Source organism: Macadamia integrifolia, chromosome 10 (assembly GCF_013358625.1).
Source record: "Macadamia integrifolia cultivar HAES 741 chromosome 10, SCU_Mint_v3, whole genome shotgun sequence".
In the NCBI taxonomy this organism is placed as follows: Eukaryota; Viridiplantae; Streptophyta; class Magnoliopsida; order Proteales; family Proteaceae; genus Macadamia; species Macadamia integrifolia.
The window spans coordinates 27,860,526-27,885,169 of record NC_056566.1 but is presented as its reverse complement, the minus strand read 5'-3'; the positions used below and the strand labels follow the sequence as shown (position 1 = coordinate 27,885,169).

The 24,644-nt window shown below is 36.9% G+C and overlaps 2 protein-coding genes and 1 long non-coding RNA gene across 3 annotated transcripts; all 3 read left to right on the top strand.

The window, feature by feature from the left end:
• The first annotated feature begins 223 nt into the window (after window positions 1-223).
• On the top strand, window positions 224-5,803 carry LOC122090921 (wee1-like protein kinase). Its single transcript, XM_042660687.1, has 10 exons — window positions 224-746; window positions 862-922; window positions 1,027-1,093; window positions 1,981-2,247; window positions 2,925-2,992; window positions 3,577-3,686; window positions 3,761-3,801; window positions 3,887-4,035; window positions 4,403-4,756; window positions 5,359-5,803. Exons 1-10 carry the CDS (start codon window positions 439-441, stop codon window positions 5,455-5,457), a joined length of 1,524 nt encoding a protein of 507 aa, XP_042516621.1. The 5' UTR covers window positions 224-438; the 3' UTR covers window positions 5,458-5,803.
• Window positions 5,804-12,894: 7,091 nt separating this feature from the next.
• LOC122090518 (nuclear transcription factor Y subunit B-1-like) lies at window positions 12,895-13,731 on the top strand. Its single transcript, XM_042660140.1, has one exon. The coding sequence runs from the start codon at window positions 12,951-12,953 to the stop codon at window positions 13,491-13,493; it is 543 nt and encodes a 180-aa protein (XP_042516074.1). The 5' UTR covers window positions 12,895-12,950; the 3' UTR covers window positions 13,494-13,731.
• A 6,885-nt stretch (window positions 13,732-20,616) lies between these two features.
• Window positions 20,617-24,280, top strand: LOC122091258. The gene is made up of 2 exons (XR_006143888.1): window positions 20,617-21,044; window positions 23,476-24,280. It is a non-coding gene; the product is annotated as an uncharacterized LOC122091258 (long non-coding RNA).
• The last annotated feature ends 364 nt before the right edge of the window (window positions 24,281-24,644 follow it).

The following is a 24,644-nucleotide window of genomic DNA, read 5'->3' as shown; positions in this document are numbered from 1 at the left end:
TTTTTTTGTTTGTTGAGGGTAGAAAATTGAAAAAATAATTTAAATAATTAGAAAACAAAGTAGATTATTATCTAATAGATCTATGCAATTTCCTTTTTTTTTTTTTGGATGGGGTAAAATTTCCTCTTATTATATCTACTTTGATTATTTCTCATCATGGAAGATTTTTTTTTTTGGTAATCATTATGGAAGATTTAAAATCAGTAGTTTTCAGTGTGGGTCTATATTCAGAATATGGACCTGAAATGTGTTTTCGCTTTGAAGAATGTAAGAACCGCGCAATTTGAACGAGGAGTCTTATCAGTCTCTCCATCTCTCTCTCTCTCTCTCTCTCTCTCTCTCTCTTTATATATGTATCGTCAGTGGTTGCTGACCTGTTAATAGAGGGGAAGCGAAGAGTGCCGGGGAAGGAGAGTGGACAGTGGAGAAGTGGAGGTGATGAAGGGGAAAACCCTAAAGAGGAGCCGAAGGGAGAGAGATCGAATGGAGGGTGCTACTCTAGCAATGCCTTTGCTTCCACACAATCAACACATCTCATCTTCGTCCAACCTCTTCTCTCGCTTCCATCTCCGGACGGTCACCGAATCTGAGCAGCTCGAAGAAGTAAAGGAGCAGGAGCAACAGCATCATCATCATCATCATTACTCTTCGTGTCCCCTCGAAGAAAACGTCGACCTCGACCTCGACCTCAACCTCAACATCGATGAGAATGACAAAGACTTCATTCTGAGCCAGGATTTCTTCTGGTACTGCTACTTCCCATCCTTTGTTGTCAATCAATCATTGGGTTTTATTTCTATTTTTCTGCTCCTAATCCGTGACCATTTTTAATATTGTTCTCTTGTAATCGGATGAGTACAGCACCCCTGATTACATAACCCCAGATGGGCAACAAATCTCCAATACTTTGGATGTTAACAAGGTGGTCTCACCTCTGATGCTCTTGATGGCAACTGGAAGCCTCTCTTTTGTTTGATTTCTGAAATCCCTAGTGTTGAAAATTTTCTATTTTGTTCGGTCTCGCAGGAAAACATCCCCTGCCCCAAATCTCCGGAGAAGTTAAAAACGGCTAAGAGCAAAAAGCAGAGGCTGGGTAAGATTGCTTTCTCTAGGAGCTTGGTTTTATCTTTTGTGCTTCTAGGGTATGTGGCATTCTTGAAGTAGAAATATTCTAAAGCTTCTAATGCCGAGTTTCAGTTCTCCAACCTTCTGACCTACCAGCGGGAGCATGTCCCATTGAGTTGCTTTAGTCAGATCGAACTGTCTTAGTTGAAATAGAAATGTTAGTAGGACTGGCTTGGTAGTGCCTGCTTAGAATGGTATATGGGAATTGGATTGCATGTCGGAATTGGTGTTGCAGTCATCTAGGTTTCTAGATTAGACGCTTTGGTCCACCTTTAGATTTCACGCTATTGATCTTTCAGACTCTCAGTAGTACATCCTCGTGACTTATGACCAAGCTAGTATTTTTCTGTGGTATTTATTGTGTTACCATAGACTGTTTGTGAAGGAAGAAAAAGAGCTTCATCAATAGGAAGCTGCAATCCTGTCTGCGAGCTTCCTAGTTTTACCAAGGGCTACATTCTAGCTATGGCTTGCTGTCTCCAGTTAAGGTTTTGAATTGTTTTTCAAAATCTAACATCTTGCTAGCATATAATGGTGGGTGGCAGAAAATTAACTACAGCTAATATTAACTCATATATAGTAGTCTATTTATAATGACAACAAACAGAAATGAAGAAATGATAGAACCCATTTGTAATAAGTTTGTGGATGTTTTATGATTTTGAACATTATGATAATACCTTATATCCTTTTATTGTTGGTTTTAACTATGGCAATTACAGTGAGAAGTATTTGGAAATTATTAGTGTTATCTATATTTTCCCAACTTAATAATCTCCCTTTTGTTTGTGCTCTATATTCTCAAAGGATTCGAATAATTTTTTCAATTGTTGAGATGGATATCTTTTTCCTCAGAGGGTTTCTACGTCAACCAAATCAATTCCGACTTGCCTTGTCTCCCACTAGTCACGGATATTGCATCAGATGCTATTTGCTCAGACGAACTTAAGACTGAAAAGTCATTTACAGATCCACCAGAGAAGAAACATAATTATGTTCCGCAATCTGCTGTGGCTCTACGTTGTCGAGTTATGCCTCCGCCTTGCATCAGGAATCCGTATTTAAAGGAATCTTCTGAAACGGATCTAGATCCCCTTGGAAGCCGGAGATCAAAATCAACAGGTATAAATTGAGTCTGTTATTCTTTATGGTTTGGACAATCTGTTATTCTTTATGGCTTAGACAAAGGATCTCATTAGTTGCTAGCTTTTCTTTACAATTTTCTCGTAACATTTTTTTACTCTTGCCAAGAATATTGTTTGTTTGATTATGCACCCACTTTCTTGCTGAAATCAAACAAACTGAATGAACTGACACTTGAGTTATTGATTTTTATGCTTAGGAGTTACTGATTAGCAAAGTTGAAACCGAAACCGAAACCGAACCAATAAGGAAATTCCGGTTTTGGCTTGGTTTCGGTTTCGGTGCGGTTTGGTTCGGTTTGTCTTCGGTTTCTTAAATCGATATAACATGTGCTTGCATTTTCAATGTGCTGGCCACCTGCGTATTTACCATCCTGATTTCTAGACTTGATTGAAATCTTCCAGACATTGTAGTTGTTGACTTATTGTCCCTTCTTGTTTTCACGTGTTTCTCACTTGATATTCGAAATACTGAACATTACTCATACCATTTTTAAAATAATCAGAAAATTCTGTAGACAGCTGCAGGAACTCTGTGCTTGTTTTGTGATGCATCCTGGAAACTATTCCTCTTGTTACTTATTTTATAAAGAAACAATGTAACTGACAAAAAATTTCAACTATAACTTTATCTTATGTACTGTATCTGATATGCAGGTTTTTTCCCCTCGGCTGTTGGTAGAGATGGGCTTTCTCGCTATCGTGCAGATTTCCATGAAATTGAGGTAGTGTCTGAATTCACTGAACATTGAGAGAGAGAGTGTTTCTGATCGATTAATCATAGGCACCGTTTGATAAACCTGTTTCTTGTTTCTGGAAACAAAAACGGATTTTTTGGGGTTTGATAAACCTGTTTGTCGAAACTTTTTTTGCAGACATAATGCCACTAAAAAACCCAATAGTATCATTGGATGACCAAAAGGGAGAGAGGGTTTGGTTGCCTCTTTTTAGGTTTAAATAGTTTTGAGATTTATCGGGCACAACAGCCTTTTTTTTTTTTCTCTCAAATTCGTTTCTAGAAATGATGGACTTGTTTCGTTGAAGTCGTTTCTAGAATTGTAAATAGGCATAAATTTTGATTTATGTTTATCAAACGCTTTTTAGGCTGTTTCTCCATTTCTGAGAACAAGAAAACGTAGAAACGAAAGAAACGGAACGTTGTCAAACGGTGCCATAGTTTCCCTTCTTTTTCTTCTCTCTCTCTCTCTCTCTCTCTCTCACACAGACACACACACACACACACACACACTCGGTTTCAGGGAATTGCTTTGCCTTCATATTGTGATTACTGGCCTGTTTCTCTTTCCAGCAAATTGGCTGTGGAAACTTCAGTCGTGTTTTCAAGGTATTGAAGAGAATTGATGGTTGCATGTATGCAGTAAAACATAGCATAAGGCAGTTGCACCAGGATACTGAGAGGTAAATTTCCTCTTCTTGTCAGATACCCAAGCATGAATTGTAATAGTGAGTTTCTCATGTTGTTACAATTGTAGGAGGCAAGCATTGATGGAAGTTCAAGCTCTGGCAGCTTTAGGTATGCAATGAGTCTCAATCCTATTTTCTGCTCCATATCTTTTGGCAGAAATTTTCTTAACTGGAGTTGCCAATTCGTTTTGTAGGATCTCATGAAAACATTGTGGGGTATTACAATTCTTGGTTTGAGAATGAGCAACTCTACATCCAGATGGAGCTTTGTGACCACAGCCTATCCGTCTGTGAATCTTCTCCACTATTCACAGAAGGAGATGTCTTGGTAGCTATGCATCAGGTTCACTTGCCTTTGCTCTTCCTCCTCTTCTAATACTGGATATCCTGCTTTTCTACCCCCTCTCAATTGCTGTGGCACTTGGTCTAACTTCTATGAGGTTTATATCTATGTTATATAGATCTAGTTCTAGCATCAAGGTTTTGGGTAATGGACAGTCGGGTACGTATGAATATGTGGGATGATACATCTATTGGCTGCTAGCAGCAGATAAAATTGACCATTAGTCTTGTTGTGATACATTAAATTTGTATTCTACATTTCTACCAAAAAAAAAATGTATTAAATTTGTATTCAGTGACTTCTTGTTTTATGATATTTCATGTTTTTCACTTTATTTCTGCCTGATATAATATAAAGTTTTCTACAGATTGCCAAGGGACTGCAATTCATACATGAACGAGGAATAGCTCACTTAGATGTAAAACCTGATAATATTTATGTCAAGAATGGTGTTTACAAGCTTGGTGATTTTGGTTGTGCAACTCTCATCGATGGGAGCCTTCCAATTGAAGAAGGTGATGCACGTTACATGCCCCCAGAGATCCTGAATGACATGTATGAACATCTTGATAAGGTTGATATCTTCTCCTTGGGAGCTGCCTTTTATGAGCTTATCAAAGGATCCCCGTTGCCAGGATCAGGGCCTCAGTTTTTAAATCTTCGGGAGGGAAAAATCCCGCTGCTTCCAGGCCACTCTCTTCAATTTCAGAACTTACTCAGGGTAAGAAACCAAATCCAATTGACATTAGCATTGCTTACACTTCTGAGGTTCCAATGTTATTTTTTTAATAGCTTTTGTGGATCAGCTAACTGGATTTGTACTTGGGGACAAGCAGCCCACCTTCACTGCCCATGTTTTCTATGATTTCCCCTCTCATTTGGTTGGACTTTTGTCTCATATCTTGATCCATTATCCCTGATGCTTGGCAGTGTGGCCTTTTGTTATCCTTTTATTTGTCGAAGAAAATTATAAATACAGACTACCAATACCATGGTGAACAAGCATTCTGAATAAAGACTTCAGAGCTGATTTCTTTCTTTTTCTTCAATCACTCTCACTGTCTCTCACGCACAATCTACTATATGTCCTTTCAATTCGCATTCTGATTAAAAAAAAAGATCATACCCAGTGCACAAGGCTCTCACTACAGTGAGGTCTGGGAGGGGGCATTGTGTATGCAGACTTAACCCCCTACTTCGTAGGAGAGGTTATTTCCAAGTTTTGAACCTGTGATCAACATGTTGCAATAGTGCAATCTACTATATGTCCTTTTCGATTGGCATTTTGATTATGTATATAATTTTTATTGCTTCACTATTCAGGTAATGGTAGATCCAGATCCAGTACGACGGCCTTCGGCTAAAGAACTAGTAGGAAATCCTATCTTTGACAAGGCACGCTGCACGGCAAGAGGCAATTAACTCCATTTACTTAATCTCAGCATTTTGTCAAGGGTTTTGGGACCCTGGTTAAGGAGGATGTATATGTGGACAGCTTTGGCCGATCATGGACTGGTGAAAGGATAGAGAAGAAAAGTGATAATGAATGGCCATTTTTGTATAGCAGCTGTGCCACCCAATACTTGCACCAACTTTACCCTCATGTGATGCAGGATCTTTTTTCTTTTTGGGTTGTATAGAGGAACAGAAGAAAACATAGGGGACTGTTGTATTGTCTTAAAAATGGTAATTAGTTGAAGTGTTGATGCAATCTCTTGAGAATTGAGATGTATTATGGGTTAATGCATACTTAAGTTATCCACTAAAAGGCCACAGAATCTATAACTTGGTAGGTCAGGTGGGGCCCAAATTTTGGTGAGAAGTAGGTCTCCTCTATCTTACTTTTGTTTCAAGTTTCAGCCTCTATCAAGTGTCAAAACAAAGAAAGGAGAAATTGTGAAAATAAACATAGAAAAGAGAAATTGTGAAAATAAACATACGTTGGGATGCATAGATTTATAGATTTGCATTGCTGGACGTCTATTTAAAAAAAATTATAATTTTATTTTCTATTCTTTCCTTTTATCTCATGATAATTTTTTTTTGGGGATAGAAAATTCTTACACAGGGAATTCACAAAGTTTGGGCTGGCAAGTATGCAAAAAAGATCAAGGCCAAGATAAGAAGGGAGATCGCGTAAAATTCTCAGGAGCTTGATGAGTTTGTAGATCTATCATCAATAGGATTGATGGATAATTTATTGAAGAGTATATTGCTCACAAGCAACTAGAATTATCCTATGGGAAAGGTATGGGTATGTAATTTAAGGTATGGGTATGTAATTTTGCTTTAGGTGAATTGACGGGCAACAAACATATGGGAGGTGAGGAAGGTAAGGGTCTTTTCATTAGAAATAGAAAGAAAAAAAAGAGGCAAACACAAACTGGACATGCTTGCCTTTTCCCTTATCCTATATTGAAAAAGATTGCTGATAATGTCACTGTGTAGTTTTTCTCAATTTTTTTTATCACCTGTTTTGGAAATGTGAACCCTATATGAACTATTTTTTTTTTTTTGGTGAAATTACGATACTTTCTTCTAAATACCCATTGATCTCACAGGCAGATTCCTACCCACAATTGCAGCTCGGAACCGTTGCTTTGTTGATGGAGTCTCAACAAAAAACCACCCGATTGAAGATAATTGCCTTTTTTTTTATAGATCCAGTTATTTCATCTATTAAATTGATCTTTTTTCTATCCATCTAGCTCATATAATTTTTTTTTTCTCTCCCATTCAAATATGATTCAGATTTTGACATTGAGAAGTGTTTTTTTTTCTGTTCCCTTACCCAGCTCTGTGGTCTCTCTGGTTGATCAAAGAACAACAATGTTCAAGGTTTTTTTCTTTTGGTTGCTCTCAATGGCCAAAAGACTCTCTCTCTCTCTCTTAAAAGTCAAGATTCAAGAAGTTCAATCTTTTTGATAAAAAAAAAAAAAAATCATTTGTTGTAATGGGTAAACCCTACTCTGGAAAGTGGCAGCAAACATAATGGATTTTGAGCAGATCTGCCTGGAATTCAAAGGGAAGGCAGTCTCTGCTTTTATGGTTTCTTTTTCTTATTTAAGAAAGTGAAAAGCTAAGACAAAGATATAACATCTGGATGTGCTTGTTCTGGATACTTTTTTGAGAAACTTTTTTCAAAATGGGAAAAAGTTTCTCACATGGCATTTAGGATAAAATCTCCTTAATGGGGGGATCCATGTAAGTTAATAAGAATGCATTATTTTTTTATTTTTAATAAATAATTATGCATCCTCTTGGTGTTTTTATATTTTCTCATTTCTTGTTTTGTCACTTATCAAACTTAAATTGATTTAAAATTTAACATGTAAGTAAGGACCCCTGTAGTGTTGTACCAACCTATTTGCAAAATTTCAACCCCTATCTAACTTGCTATATGACAATTCTAAATTTTTGTTAAAGAGATTCTTCTTAATATGTAATAAAAACAAGTTTTGAAAACAATAAAAAATAATTTAGCATGTGGGAAAAATAAGATGTTTGTGTGCGAATTATTTCCATACGAAACTTGCTCTTTGTTTTATGTTCCTAAGGCAAAATAAGGGAAAAAGAACGTTGCTTGATTGAGTGGCCCTTGCACTCAGACGTAGGAGCATCCAAAAATACCGCCCGCCTCATGTGATAGAGAATAGTTTAGAGACATCCATAATGCTTATCCAAAGGGTTACATCTGTCCAGAAATGCCCGATAGGTGGTTTCTTCAGACAAATAATGGTCTGGAGACATCCTGAGGCTTCTATATCTTCTTACATACACTTCTCCTTGACATATGACTTTTAATTTTCTTTTATGTCGAGTCATTCTTACTTCTCAAGATATCTCAAAGGTAAGAGATCATTGCTTGGTCGCGTGTTCATGTGTCTAGGTGCAGAATCTACATGATCATGTAACATTCTTTTACCTTAAAAAAAAAGAAAAGAAAAGGGTGTTTGGAGGTGGGAGGTGGGAGGTGGGAGGTGGGAGGTGGGAGGTGGGAGGTGGGAGGAATTGGCACTGAAAACAACTTTTTGAGTGATTTCTTTTTATTGGGTAAAGTTCTCTTTCACCTTTCACCGTAGACTCACAAATCCAAGGTGATCATTACTCTCTTATATCTCAAAAGTCCAAAATACCCTTCATTGTTCCGAGACCTCAATCCAAATTCCAAACCCAATGATACCCTCACCTAAGGAAAACTTGATCCTTTTCTATTCAAATCCCTTTCATATGTTTGTTCTCGCATAAAAATCTGAATGGAAACTATTCCTTCAATATTTTATTTATATTTTATTTTCTAATTGGAGTTCCTTTCCTAGTTCTTAGTTTGTTCTTCTCTGAACTCCAATGGTGATATTCAATTTCAAAGGGTTCATTGATAGATAAAAAAATCACAAGAATCCAAAGTAAAGAAAACAGAAATGTACCCCAAAGCAAGTTAGACTTTCCCCTAAGACCTACTTACCATGTGGGATAAGAAAATATTAAAAAAAGAAAATTAGATTAAAGCACTAAGAATGGCAATCTATTCCTTTCAAACTAAATTTTTTTGGTGGCATTGGTCCAAGCCCCAATGTGCCATTTCCTTAGATTCAAATATATATAGATCAGATCAGATTCGCAATTGATCAGCACGAGAAGGGGAACCTCATATTCTCAACGAAATGAGTGGCCTCTAAAGGACGAGGAGGGATTTAAGAATCTAATATTTTCTTAATTAAGATCCTTAACCCCACTATAGGGATTTTCTCCACGTCTCTTTCACTAATGTTAAGTGCCTGTACCACTTGGCTCATTTTTTAAATAAGATTACTGTTTAAGGTTCCCTCATATAGTCCAAAACCTAGATGGGTCAATGAGAAGGTGTCTTTACTATTTATGATTTGTATTATTATAATATAAATGGAGCCTATTAGCCAACACAAGGTACACAATCGAAACTAACTTAACTTTTATTTTTAAGGCAAATATTTTCTTTCATTCCCTCTCTCTAGGGTTGGCAAACCCTAGTCCGAACCCGCAAAACCAAATCAAATCGGTTTAAATTAATTCAAACCAAAACAAATCTAAAAGACCAAAACGAGCCAAAACCCATAAAACATAAAATTGTTTTCCCCCATATATATATATACACACACATGGTAAATCAAACCAAACCTGATAATAAATTGAAACCGATTCTTCATTTATTGTTTTGGATTCATGTATTCTTATATTGAAACTGATAAAACTAAATCAAAACCAAACCAAATCGATCGATTGACACTCTTACCTCACTTCATGATCTCTTTCCTCCTTGCACGATATGACTATTCTTCCCCTTATATATGAAATCGTTTCGTCGTTCTTCATTAATGAGAGAACTCTCTCTCTCTATTTTAAATAACCTTAATCAATATTCAAAGTTCAAACCGACGATAAATTATGCCCATTAGTATGTCTTTTCTATTGTTTGTTCTTCTTCTACTTTGGCTTATTTCCATTTGTTTATACTTAGACTAATACTCATTATGGACTTGATTCAATGTTAACCCATCAATTAAGTAGCTACACAATCATTTAAACTTGGGCTAGCAATCTAAAGTTAGACAACTACGAAAATGATCTTTCTCTTAAACACCTTTAGCCTCCAAATACATCTTTGGAGATTTTTTTTTTCTTATCTTTTTTTTTTTATAATTTTTAAATAAAAGTGGAATGGGATTTATTCCTAAACAAAGTAAGTTTGTCGAAGAATAAGTAAAAGAAGAATCTTGAGTTATAATAGTGACCCAGATGGTCATGAAGTGCCGCTAAACACCACTTTACATAGTGATGATTGGAAGTTCTTTTGTCCCAAAATTGGTCCACTCCGAATTCTGAGGATGGTTAACCAGTGGGATTTAGGAGTTGGAAAGATTGATAATGGCCGGACCAGCTTGGTCCAATCAAATTCACTTTGTATTTTTTTTTTTTCTTGGATGCAAGATCCACACTAGGGCAAATAGGGGACCCACAAGGGGCTAGACAAGGGATTTAAGAGGGGCCACTGAGCCACATTTATTATGAACTACTAACCTAATAACTTCTATATCAAGAAAAGTGGGGTGTAGGAGGGTCCAACCTAGCATCCGACTAGCCCAACTACCTAGCTGTCTGCCCCTAAGCTAGAAGTTCACCCTTGGTAGTAATTCATGACTTTTTACTAGCTTGGGCAAAAGAATGAAATCAGATCATTATATATATGGTCCTAGGCCTTGCTTGGGTCTCACTTAGGCATCGTTTGACAACGTTCCATTTCTGTGTTTTCTTGTTCCCAGAAACAGAGAAACAATTTAAAAAGCTTTGATAAAGTTGTTTTGCTTCACCCGTTTCTAGAAACATAAATCAAAATTTATGCCTATTTACAATTCTAGAAACGACTTTGACAAAACAAGGCCAACTTGTTTCGTCGTTTCTAGAAACGAATTTGAGTGAAGAAAAAGGCTGTTGTGCTTGATAAATCTTTCAACTATTTAAACCTAAAAAGAGGCAACCGAACCCTCTCTCCCTTTTGGGCATTTGAAGATACTATTGGGGTTTTTAGTGGCATTATGTCTGCAAAAAACGTTTCGAGAAATAGGCTTATCAAATACTTAAAAATCCGTTTTTGTTTCTGAAAATGAGAAAAGCCATTTCTATTGTTTCTAGACACAGAAACAGTAGAAACATTATCAAACGGTGCCTTAGTTGTTTGGTTTGTGGGACCTGATTATTATGTGCTAGGGTTTTCTTTGGTAAGGCCACATAATTGCCACTATATCATTTAGCAGTGGTTTTCTTTTCTGTCGGAAATCCTCCGCTAATTGTGTTGCAAATATAGAATTCTGGCGGTATTAGCTACCATGTGTGAGCATTTCACTGCCTCACTGCCTCACTGCAGATGATTTTGACACGTTAAAATCTATTACTAAGGGTTTATCAACCGCCACTGAAGGTAAATTAATCAACAACAGTAAATAAACTACCGTTAAATATATTTATCTAAATGAAAAACCCTCCCTAGTTCTGTGTCTCCTGACTCCCACTGCGACCCCTCATCGACTCCCTTGCCTTGCCCCACCCAGCTCTCGACCCCACCACCTCCCCATTGCGCTTGAGCCCTTGCCCCCACCCTACTGCCACCTCAAACCCCCCCCCCCCCCACCCTCACTCTTACGCCTCCGCCTCTACCATCACCACCCACTACCCACTACCCACCACCCACCACCCACCACCCTTCACTTCTAAATTGGTTTTACTCATAATATGTGTTGCAAAATATTTTGGAACACTAGTGCTTGTAATTGCTCTAATCTTCCATAAATGGCAGTACTTAGTATTTTGATTCGTTGGAGAAAGTTTTCCTTCACCACACAAGAAGGGAAATTAAGTTCAACCATCTTTGCTTCCTATTTATGAACGGTCAAAACTACCCCCTAGTGTTGTGTGATACCCTAATTGAACCCATTCCCCTTGACCATTGGTGTGGGAAAACTCGGTTCTTGATCATTTACACTTAAAAATAAGGGTGATAAATACTGTTACTAAATTTTTTTTTGAAATTATGGTCAAGTAGATATTAATTTGGACAAGAAGCTAGAAGATCCTAGCTTTTAAGGGATATAGTTTTTAAGGGATATATATATATATATATATATATAGTCAACTACACAAAGTTCCAATCGACTGAATAATCTCTTAAGATTGTTTCAAGTCATACCAAATCTCATATTAGTTTTCCTATATCGAATAAATCCTTAATCCATCTTTGTCACAATCATGTGTTTGTCGGTTTATGAGATTGTAATCTTTGATTCAACAACTAGAAGCATCCCATTAACACTTTCCTACATCAGTATGACGAATAATTATCGACATAAATTACTATTAAGAGAGATGATTTCATATGTAACTATTGAAAGATAGTGATTGATTCATGGGTCTTTCAAGGATAGAGTTTAAACACTCCCATAGAAGATAATTAATTAAGATCTCCCTAATCTTAATTATCACCCATGTGCTTACACCTAGTGTCTAGAGATCACAAGCAAGAAAGCTACCTTAAGGTGTATTATAGTAGGATTTAGATTTTTCATTCATCGACGAGGCCCGGATATCCGGGATGCAATCACAAAATCAAAAAAATTAAATCTGTAATTAAGAAAGAAAATTTGTTTTATCTTTGTACTTAGTGATCACATCTCCCCATTTTAAGTATGTGATTTGATTGGAAAGCACTACTTTTAAACAAAAGCCAAGTAATAGGTAATCCAACACTAATGTCCTGGCTTGCCAAAATTAGTAGTTTTTTAAGGTATAGTTTGGCTGGATCCACAGTATCACATGCACACGTGCATCTACATCATCCACTCCTTTAATTAAAACATTGTTTAAACCATATTTAAGATTAGACTAATTGGAAGCATTGATAAGATTAAAGACTTGAAGGTGAGAGTTGTGTTTGTGTATTGGTTGATGAACAAGCCTTGTTAGAAGAGTTGGATAGAAGGAGAGGTATAGGAAGAGGGGGACCAGTTGAACTGTAAATGACATAATCTGATCAGTCTTTATCTTTAGGGATGCTTTTGATAGTGAAAGGTTTGTACTAAACCCACCTCAACCTCTCAAGCTTTTCAAGATCCTTAGTTGTATACAAGAGGGGCCTAGCTAGCTATAGGAGTGACCCACCAAGGTCTAAACAATGGCATTAACCTTCTTGGCATCAAGAATTGCTAGCTTGTATCCAAAACCCTTTACCATATACATGAGAAAAATACACTCATGTGTACATGTATATACACCTAGTACTCAATGCTAATCTCTATATAGTGAGTTAGAGCTTCAAGGCAAAGAGGGGCATCGACGCGTGTCTGTGTTTGAAACAAGGATCAAAATTTGATCTTGTTCAAAGAGAAATGGTTGATAGCCCTGATTCAGAAGGTAACAGATACATGGTTGGTGGTGGTAGTGGTGGTGGTGGTGCCTCTGCAAGCAACACCTCAGGTGATGATGGTTGCATTAAGGAGCAAGATCGCCTTCTTCCAATAGCTAATGTTGGCAGGATAATGAAGCAAATCCTTCCACCTAATGCGAAGATCTCAAAAGAAGCTAAAGAAACCATGCAAGAATGTGTCTCTGAGTTCATAAGTTTTGTTACTGGTGAAGCATCTGACAAGTGTCACAAGGAGAAGCGGAAGACCGTTAATGGAGACGACATTTGTTGGGCTCTTGGAACACTAGGGTTTGATGATTATGCTGAACCCTTAAAAAGGTATTTGCATAGATTTAGGGAATTAGAAGGTGAGAAAGCTAATCAGAACAAGGCTGGTAATATAGAAGACAAAGATGCACCAAACATCTTAATGAGTGACCAATCTAGGAAACAACCTATGGGTTCTTCACCTCTTAAGTTCAATGTGTTTGACAAGAGTAATGGCTCTATGTCTAGGCCATTTTAAGATTTTGGAAAGAAATGAAGATGATCATGATCATAATCTAGGTTTTTTTTCTTCATAAGAGTGTTATTATCTATATAAGATTATAGATGTCTGTTTTGATTATTGATTTACTAGTGATGAGCTTACAGATTAGGTCTGATTACTTTCAGAACTAGTCTTTGTACTTTCTTCTTCCTTAATCAAATCATGTTTCAGAATTGAGGGAGTTCTGTAACAAGGATAAACCAGCTGCGCGCAGTTGTATCTTCTCTGATATCGGCGGATTAAGAGTGAAAAGGGTTTTAATTTTGTTATTTGACCTAGTTTATGATTTATACGCAGTATTCTGCAAGCTTCCCTAGTTGTTTTAACTCGAATTCGATGTTGATTTAAGTTTAAACCTCAAGCATAGTTCAGATGTAGATGGCAAAAATGAAAGTTCAGTACCTGAACAATTCACACTATGTTTTACCCACAGAGGTAAAGAAAATCTGCGCGTAAGATACCAGAGAAAACTTGGACAAGATCGCGAAATTGGAAACCTTTGAGACATTTTCAGTTTAGATCTAATATGAATAGTGGTGTACTAGATGATTAGGGTTTTATTCAATCCTATTATTGATTAGGGTTTTACTCAAACCCCTCTTTCTTCCTTCCCTTTTCTTTTATCTCTTCTCATTCTTTCTTTTGAGTCTATATAAGCATTGAAAGGAGAGGTGTAAGTACTAGAAACATAAACTAGAAGTTCTGGTTGTGTGAAACCACGTCATGTATCACCCATCCCCATCTATCTCTCCTTTCCTTTCATCCTCTTCCTTTGTCTTTCTAGGGCTAATCAAAGGGGAGGTTATGGATCACTCGCACCAATGACCAAACATGCTCATTTGTGCATCTATCCTCCTAAGTAGAAGATTAGCCATAGTTGACCAAAGTTACATCTGGGTTTCTAGGGTTAGGGTTTTTTTCCTTAACCCTAGAATCTGGGACCACTATTTTAGGGGCTCAACACTGCATGATTTGCAGTATTAAATCTCCCCCAATCTCGGGCTTTGTTAACATTTTACTATATTCAAATGGATTGAGTAACCTTCCCACTGGTGAGGATGAGTGGAATGTTGAGCTTATTGGAAGTTCTGTAAAGGAAGATAGAAAATTTATGCAGAAAGAATTAGGGATTCTACAATTCTGAGTTTCTGTTCAAGGTGAGGGGGAGGGGACCATCTCAGGAGCACATTGATCTTTCTTGGTTTGTGTTGCTATTTGTGGCCTCCACATTAAAGTTCTTTGTCTCTTTCGATCCAAACTAGTTTTTGATCAATCAAGATGTTTCTTTAAGGGATCCCTATTTTTAATTTAATAACACCATTTAGAGAGTCAGAAGCTATGGTGAAATTAGTGATATATACTAGATTTAATTGTCTATAAAGGAAAAGAAAGTGATGGAAATGACAGTAACCAATGCCCTTAATCTACTGGATTGTAACAAACAAAGAAAGAATACCTAGAAATTACAAGAGTTTAGTACCTGCAACTCTTCTTATTAGAAGGAGCTTCTCTTTTCTCTTAATTATAATGTGAGCAAAGGTCCAATAAGGTTGTTGCAGTAGAACTATCTTCATCTGAAGTCCACTTCCAGGGTCTCTAGCAACATATGAGATGCTGCTATATTGAAACCTATTACCCTCTTCTTGTTTCTATATCTATTTATAATCAGAAATCCGGACAGCACGGCGTATGCTGCACCTGTTTACCATGATAGAATGCATGTGGCTAAGGAGTTGTACATGTGATCTAACAGCTTGATGCTTTGCAATATTTTAAAATGTACCCTACATACCGAAAGGCAACGTGCCGCGCATTTTCTTTCAAATTCTTAATGGTAAACGGAAATTTGTTAGCATGTACCAAAAAATTTATGTGCCATGAGTAAATAAACTAAATTTTTCCTATTGACAATTCACACTGTCTATATCACAAAATGAATAAACGCAAACACATTAATGTGAGAACTTCATAATGCATCGAATTTATGCTTATGTGATGAAAGCACCTTATATTTCTAGGCATTCAACAATTAAGTTCCAAGTCTAAGTTACTTTCATATCTCTTTTCCACATCTTTAGATAGAAGTTGCCTTCTAGTAAAACCACATTGATACATAGACAGGTTGAAGATCTTAGATGAGTGAGTATCTTCACCTAGAAAACCATTTTTTTCACTCAAATTTCCTCAGGATTATTAACTTCCCACAGGTTATGTCAAATGGGTTCTTAATATGTCCCTAATTCTATGAGTTAACTATATATTATGCAGTTCACAAACAGTGCAGTAGATTGAAAGATTGGTTTCACAATTAATTAGTATCAATTTCAAAATTTGCTCTTCAAATTTTTTTTACTGTAGAAATTTGTGAGGACTAACATGGACTTCAGATTTTTTTTCTAGGGATATTTTCTCAGATTAGATTCCATCCTCAGTCAGCTGAGTAAAGTTATAGGTCAGAATGAATATCTATATATAGTCATTGAGACTATTTCCAAAAGCAATAAATTTGTTCTTCTGTCAACTTAAGAATAAAAATCAGGGTCCTGCTCTAATTTCACAATAGGCTTTCTACAAGTTCCATGATAAAGAAGCCAACAAGTTCACAACAGAAAGTCCAAAGATCTCCCTATAGAATATATAGAAACACAACCCAAAAAACGATGTAAAAAATAATGGAAAAACAAGAATAAGCAACACACAGATTTACGAGGTTCGCAAGATTGCCTACGTCCTCGGTGAGATGAGATCTTGCTTCATTGTCAATGAAAAATAGGGTTACATCCATCATCCTCACACTGCTCAACATTTCTTATGGAGAAAGTAAACCTCGCTACAAATATATAGTGAAAAACCTTAATATCAGTAAGTACAAAATTTCTCTCAGTAAATGAGTCATCGTACACCAACAGAGTACTCCCTGGATTAAATTGTGACAGAATACAAGACATCTTACATGACACAATAGTCCTTGTTAGAACTGTAATGCAAGCATCGTTAATTTACTAGTCTAATATTTTCTTCATTCCCAACACCATAATAAAAAAGATTCAATCCCTTGTGTTTGTTTTGTAATGGAAAGGCATTGATAATAAGAAGTTTTTTCATTCCTCTAGCCAGGAAAGAGTGTGTGTACTTTTTGATGAATAAGGAGGTCATTTAAGAAGAGTGAAAGATATTAATGAGGCTTCAATCATTAAGGTTATTTGGAGAACTGTTCTTAAGGATAATATTATGTGGGTTGATTGGATTTATTCTAGATATTTGAAAGTGGACTTTATTTGGACAGTAAAGAAACTATCTGATTGCTCTTATATTTGGACTAAAATTCTTAAGGCTTCATTTGGTTGCAAAGGGAATTAAAGGGAAGGGAAGTGAATTTTTTATACTTATAAAAAGAAATATTTGTAATTATTATCCGTTATGACCCTAGTTATCAATTCGGCCGAATAATTCGCAAATTATTCGGCCGAACCAAATTTTTCCGAATTAAATAAAAAATTTGGACCGAATCCAAATTAAAAATAAAATTCGGTAAAAAACGTGCTTTTTACTAATTTGAATTTAAAACATGAATAATTCAGGCCGAACCGAATTATTCGGTACACTTAAACAGTATTTAAAAAAAAAAAAAAAAAAAAAAAAAAAAAAGTCATATATGAAACCCACGGTACCCACCACTGAAATAGTTTTTTTTCATCTTCTTCTCCCACAAATTTCCGCCTCCTTCTTCCCATCTTTTTTCTCCACCTAATTCTTCTGTAACAATCGTACGAATATACTCTTTGTTTCATTTCTTCTCATAACTTCATCAGTTCATCCTAAGATAGGGGAGATATCAAGCCTTGATGGATAATTTGAGGTTCCAAGGGACCAGGACAGATTCATATTGCTGTATCAATCAACCTTCTTTTATATTGTTGCTTTAATTTTGAAAAATTAGTGCGTCTTAGTGCAATATGGGTCTTGTGAACCCAAGCAAAATGATAGTAAAATTTTTTTGTGGTCAATTTATTTATTTGTTTTATTGTAGTTGTAATCTTGCTTTCACTCTTTTGGGCCTAATCTATTTCATGAGTAGAAATTGGATTACAATAACCATTGCTTCCATCGCTCAATGATAATTTTTTTTATAGTTTTTTATTTTATTGTATAAAGTAATTTGCTCTTTCTAAGTATACAAATCAAGTTAATAACTTGATAAATAAAAAATATACAATAAAATATAAAAATAATATCCGAATTTTTTGCCCGACTTTTATTTTTTTAATCGAATAATTCTCGAATCCGAATCCGATTTTTATTTTGTCCGCTTTTTTGACCGAATCCTTAAATTAATCAATCGAATTATTCTGAATAATTCCCTACCCGAATAATTCCCGAATCCGAATTTGCTAACTATGGTTATGACTATATCATTAACTTCAAATCATTCCATATTTGGTTATTAAATTTCATTTTACTTTGCATCCAAAACCCTTTGCTATATATATCTATAGATATTTATATATAAAAAAAAAAAAACATCATTATGGTTAAGAAATGTAATAATTTATGGGTGAATGGTAGCAACCTTAAGCGTTGCCAACTTCTGAACACCGCAATTAATCTCAACCTTTAATCTACTTCTAAACTAATCTTAACCTTCCTTTTTTAGACTGCATTAACCGATTACTTGCTCAACCCGTCCGCAACTGTCTCCACCTCTTCTAATATCGACCCACCTCCTCTGAAGTCTCTCTCTCCCTCTCCCTCTGTAAGTTGGACCATGTTGCCGCCCTTTCTTAGCTGCTTAGACATCAATTGTCTCTCGACGTTGGGTTGGATGAACCCATAAAGGATAACAAAGAACTCCTTGTGGGTTTGCCGCAATTCATCACCTTTGTTACCGCAGGGGTGGGTTTGTGGGGAGTAGTAGCGGCAAGGGATCTACCGTTCCTAACCGAAGCGAGTTGTAGGAGCAAGTATGAGGGAGCAAAAGGGGGGGGGGGGTGGAGGTTGAGGGAAGGAACAGAGGGGGATGGGGCTGCCAAATTTACTTCAGTTTCTTAAACATTTTCAGTTTTAACTGTGTGGGTTAACTGCGAAGGCAACGTTGTGATCCCCAGAGGAGGATCTGCAGAAAGACGAAGAAGGAAAGAGGAACATTGCCACAAGGATGAGAAGGCTCGGTTTAAGATTCCCTAACAAGGACGATGACAAAGAAGGTTCTCTGCAATTCCACCTTCAATGGTCTCGGGCCATGGCTGAGGCAGTGACTGAGACAATAGAGAAGGTACAACCCAGTGGTAGGTTGTAGTGACAGCTCCGAGTGCTGGGTATCTAGCAAAATACCTGTTGTGGGAGAGGAAAAGGGAAGGCTTATCAGATTTTTTTTTTTTTTTTTTTTTTTTCCGGGAGGCTAATGTTGCAAACCCGAGCTTGCATCATATGGAGCAGCTCTGAGGACAACAAGAACTCGTTAAGAATCAACAACTTCGTCGGCATTCTGGATGCATTATGGCTGCTTCTTCGTTTCTGCAAAAGAAAGAACAGGGTTGCGGGGCGGCGGAGATGGTGGGCGGTGGCCAGAAGAAGAAGAGGACGTTGACGGCTTGGAAAACTCGGTAGCAGGTTGAATGATTTTACATCTTCAATGGTAGAGATTTAATATTATCAAATCAACGATTGAGATTAAAATGTGGTGTTTACAAGTCTCGAACGCTTAAGCACTGTTACTTTTAGCCAATAATTTATACAATCACATGGGATCATAGAAAGTAATATTATAAAAGTTTCTTTTTTAAGTATGAGAATTTCACTTCCCTTTCCCTTAAATATTCCTTGCAACCAAACACATCCTAAGAGAAGTGGTTCTCCATCTGGGAGCCTGAACTATGCCAATGCTCCCATGATAATTACGATGAATACTAATGCCAACTAAGCCTCTAGAAGAAGTTTAGACTATTGCATGCTTTCTCATGAGGGCACAAATCGACAAAATCACCAACAAAGTTTCTCTAAATTAAAACATATTTTATGCAACTTTTATATGCATTTTCCATCTTCAGAGTCGTTCTGAGTCCGTAGATGTAAACAGCGTTCAAATCGGAGTTAAAACGAGAAGGTTATACCCTAGGGAAAAATGTACTAGTAAATAGGGGTAGATATGTCATTTTAATCGATTTCGTGACATGCGGCCCGTAACTATACTGCACCGTGACGTATCATGATATAACGACTCAAATATTGACCGTCCGAGTGGATTTACAATCGTCAGATTGTTACATCTCCGTCAACGAATGCTGTCAGACATTTATTAGCTAATTAAATAGAATCTTAAAGTTCCAATCTGTACACCGTCATACACCATAGTTGAATGATTTTGTGTGGCGTTGTTATATCGAAGTTCAAGTCTCGAACCCATTTATGAGAATATTTAATGTAATACGAAAGGAGGGACATTATGAGCTAATTAAATAGAATCTTAAAGTGGCACTCAATAAGCTGTCATACACCATAGATAAACGATTCTGTATATCGTTGCTATATCGAAGTTCATGGGCCAAGCTAGCAGAAACCCTCGCATAAGAAATCTTTAACGTCATACAGAAGTGGGGACATTATAAGTTAATTAAATAGAATCTTAAAGTGGTAGTCAGTACACCGTCATACACCATAGATAAACAATTCTGTGTAGCGTTGTTATATCGAAGCTCAAGCGCGAGCTAACAGAAATTCTCGCATGAGAATATTTAACATCACACGAAAGTAGGGACACTATCAGCTAATTAAATAGAATCTTAATGTGGCAGTCTGTACATCATCATACACCGAGATTTACGATTCTGTATAGCGTTGTTATATCGAAATTTATGCGCCACGCCAACAAAATCCTCGCGTAATAATATTTAACGTCAAATGAACCCGTGACGATGCGGTTATTAATATCTTCCACGGATTTAGAATCTTTTGTCGTGGCTGGTGATCAGCCGCACATCTGATGATACGATATATATGGAAGTATAGAATTCCTGAAAGGGTATCTTTGTGATAACTCACTCGTTTTAGCGAATTTTTGAGTGCGATTTGCGACCCGATAGTCGTGACAAGGACAACCTGAACTCTTCTTAAATATAAGCAGAATAATAATGGAAAAGAGCTCCTTCAACTTGCGCCAAACTTCTCAGACTCTTCCATTTCCATTTTCCTCCATTTCTGCGCAACTTTACAGAAATCAGTGTAACTTCTTCATTCTGTAACAAAATCACAAGATTTCAGTTGGGTATGAAAGAAGACTCTTAAGAAACTACGTTTCTCTTATAGATTGGTTCGCCTAAATCCTTCAATAAGCCTTCCAAAATTAGCTGCAAACGAGCTGCCACTGCTTGATCCTATGAAATCACAGTTTTTATTGTATATGGCCTTCACCTGCTACTACTTTGGCCTTCTTCCTAACAGTGTGAGGAAGAGCAGAGGGAGAGATCAGGGAAGGGGGAGTGTTGAGGTTTGCTGGGCGGGGATGGTGGCTGGAGTTGGAGGTTCCTGGAGGTAACTCTTATCTCTCTTTCTTCCTCTGCTGTTTCGTTATGGATTTGGATCTGTAGGTGCTCATTGTAAGAACTCGAAGGACCGTATGTAGACCCTTGCAATGTGAAGCTGGCCATGGCAGAATAAAGAAACTGGCGTTTTGGGGGCGGGGGGAGGGTGTACACCCAATTTAATCTCAGAGGTAGGGATTTGGGTGGGTGCTTGTTCTTGGTGGGTCTCCTCTTAGCTTCTTGGACTTTAACTGAGATCAATCTATAGGGTTCCCTTGGGGCATGTCTCATGGGAATTCCTTGTTTCCTTTTGGTGGCCAACACTTTTGGTCTAAGGATCCTCCAATCCATTGTTGGGTCTGTCCTTTATGGAATTAGAGGGCTTCCTTTTCAGTATATGTACAGTTTTTTCCTTTCCTTTGCAATGAAGTTGACATTACCTATAAAAAAAAAATTCTGTAAATTCTGGCTAGACAGAATTTTGGGATATGAATAGAATATTTTCTTTTATTTTTATTAGAAAAAGAGAACAAATAGTCTAAATCTAAGTTATCAGTTCAGCTATACCAAAGAGTGGATACAAAGTATAAGATGCTAATGTGAGATGTGAAGGTGTTGTGTTCACCTATTTGATAAGACACTGTTCCATGTACAGATTGATCCAGTGTTGCCATATAATTCACCTCTGTTCCAAATTGCTTCTTCCTTCTTGCTCAACTTAAATTAAGATTCTCCAAACAGAGGAAAACTGTTATTTCAGTTGGCCTTAGCTTCTTCTGTTGAGACCATATTGGTAGACTCCCTCCCTACTTGTAATTCTTCATTGCACTCATACATCATTCCTACTTACGGTAGACGCTTAGAAGGGATATGAGACACCTTGTAACTTTGTTTCAAATTTCTCCTCAAGAATTTATAAGCAGAATTTATCAATACCCTCTTCCCGAAATTAGCGCTTTTTGTGCTACCATTTCTAGCTCTTTCTCTACCTCGTCACCTTTCTTCTCTTCAACAACAGTCCTCTCACTCTCATCATCAATCCAAATATCCTCAGTAATGTAGTCCTTCCATCCTGTTCTTTTGTTTGTTCGTTTATATCGTATATTCCAGAGAAGAAACTTAAAACAATTCGATATTTTGGAACATAATTTAATTTTAGTTTAGCTACTAATTCTGATCTCTAATTTTTTGCTAAGAGTTTTGATTTTGGTGAATGGAACAACTACGGGTCAATTTGCTAGTAAAGTTGAGACTTGAGATTAAATTCGTGATTGTGGTTGCACCATGATTCCATGGTTTGGCTTGGAGACTATAAATTGTCTTGCTTTGCTTTTCTGGAATGCTTTCTCATTCTTCTGGAGTTGTTCACAGGCAGGTAAGTTCTGCTTTGAAAAGCCGATTTCATACACTTTGGCATAAAGTTTGATCTTTGAATTGGATGATTAATGAAGGAAAACTACATGATAAATGCTGTAACCCCAGGGATATAGCTTGATGCATTTCTACTGGTTTAAAATAAAAGGGAAAAATATCTCATCCTGAATTATATCAGCATGGCTTGTGTATGTTTCCATGTGGAAGGGTGGTGATTTGAAAAATCTGATGGTTGGATGTTTAAGAAATGATGTGGTTGGTTCATATGCATGGTTTTGGTTTTGATATCGGGCAATCCGTATCGGGCATTGGCTTGAACTTTAGATTTTTTTGTGGAAAACTACTTTATGATCCAGTCTTTGCTCTTTCACAACTGTGAAGTGTCCAACATCGGCAAACAATGCTTCAGTTCCTGCATAAAATCTTCAGTACTGTCACAGAGTTGGAAAGTAAGAATTTGAATTGATGACAAAGGGATTACAGCTAACAATCAAGCGAAGTTATAATTAGAAAACCGACCTGTTATATCTAGTACGATACCACTAAGTGAAATCCACCAGTCCTTGTTTCTTCTGAAGCAACCTATGATGTATTTAGGGTTAATGGCCTTTACTTCAGTAAGGTCATGCTTGATGAAGTTGTAGAGACCAATGCCACGGATGAAGGTGAACCAAACACAAATAATTGGAGAGTTCCAAATCCTTGAACAATGAACAAACCTATCAATATGACCATTGATATCCAAACAATTGCATGTGCATATCAGGAAAAGAGTCAAACAGATTAAGATGCCTACTCAAAATAAAGAACAGAGAAAATATGAAAGTAGAGTGATAATAGGAGCAACATTAGAGATTTTATTGCTTCCCCAAGTGCAAAGTTAGTTTTGGTTTCTTTTATTACATTGGTCTCTTTCTAAACTCACATTTGTTTCTTTCTGTTTCTTGTACCCCATTCCAACTCTGCCACTTGGCATGTTCACATTGGTGCTTATAAGGAAATTTTGTGACTTTGGGCTGACTAGTCAGCAAAACTAAGTATATATAACCAATCTATGCATTATGCAGGTAAATGTGGAAGGTTGAGGCCCCACTAGAGGTTCTAGTCCATGATCCTTCTAGTAAAACAAGTGGACAGTTGTATTTATCAGCCATAGGGCATAGACTTCTTTGCTTGGTGATGGTTGAGTGATGCTAAGGAAGGGGTACTTTCACTTATATTCTTGTGAAATCCCAAATACTAATTTTGAAAAGGGTCTGATAATGTAAATTGAGTTGCTCTATATCAATCTCATATGTCTCATCTGTTCCAGAAAGGAAGAAAAGAAAGATAAATGGATTATAGATATTTTACCTTCGGTCATAGAACTGGTGGCTTGCTTGATACCTCTCACTGCTGATAAGACTGCCATGCCATGCCATGGCCAAAGTTGGAAGTGAAATCAAAGTTAGAACAGATAGCTGCCCAATCCACTACCTGCTACCACCTTTATCCTCTGTTAGGAAGTACCGAACATGGTTGCGAAAAGTAGAAAGTACTTGGTGGAGTTTCTCTTCTCAAGCGGGGACTTGAGCTTTGATGCTCGTTGGAAGGGGCCATCAATGGGCAACTCCAGCTGGAAGTTTGAAGCATCCTTATCCTTTGCCTGTTGACTTGGTATCAGCCCCACATAGACAGGTTGAAGATCCTAACTAGATGAGTATCTTAACCTAGAACACCTTATTTTCACTCCAATTTCCTCAGGATTATTAACTTCCCACGAGTTTTGTCAAATGGGTGCTTAATATGTCCCTAGTGCTATGAGTGAACTATGTATTATGCAGTTCACAAACAGTGCAACAGATCAAAAGATTGGTTTCACAATTAATTAGTATCAACTTCAAATTTCTCTCTTCAAAATTTTCTTAACTGTAAAAATTTGTAAGGCTTGGCATGAACTTCAGATTTTTATAGGGAAATTTGCTCAGATTAGATTCCATCCTCAATTGAGCTGAGGAAAGTTATAGGTCAAAATGAATATCTGTACTCATTTATTTCCAAAAGCAATTAATTTGTTCTTCTTTTAACTTAGGAATAAAAATTAGGATTCTTCTCTAGTCTCACAATAGGCTTGCCTGCATGGCCCCTAATAAATAAAGAAGCCAAGAAGTTCACAACTGAAAGCCCATAGATCTGCCTGTTGACAAGTCCTTGTTAGAGCTGTGCAAGCATCATTCATTTACTGGTCTGGTATTTT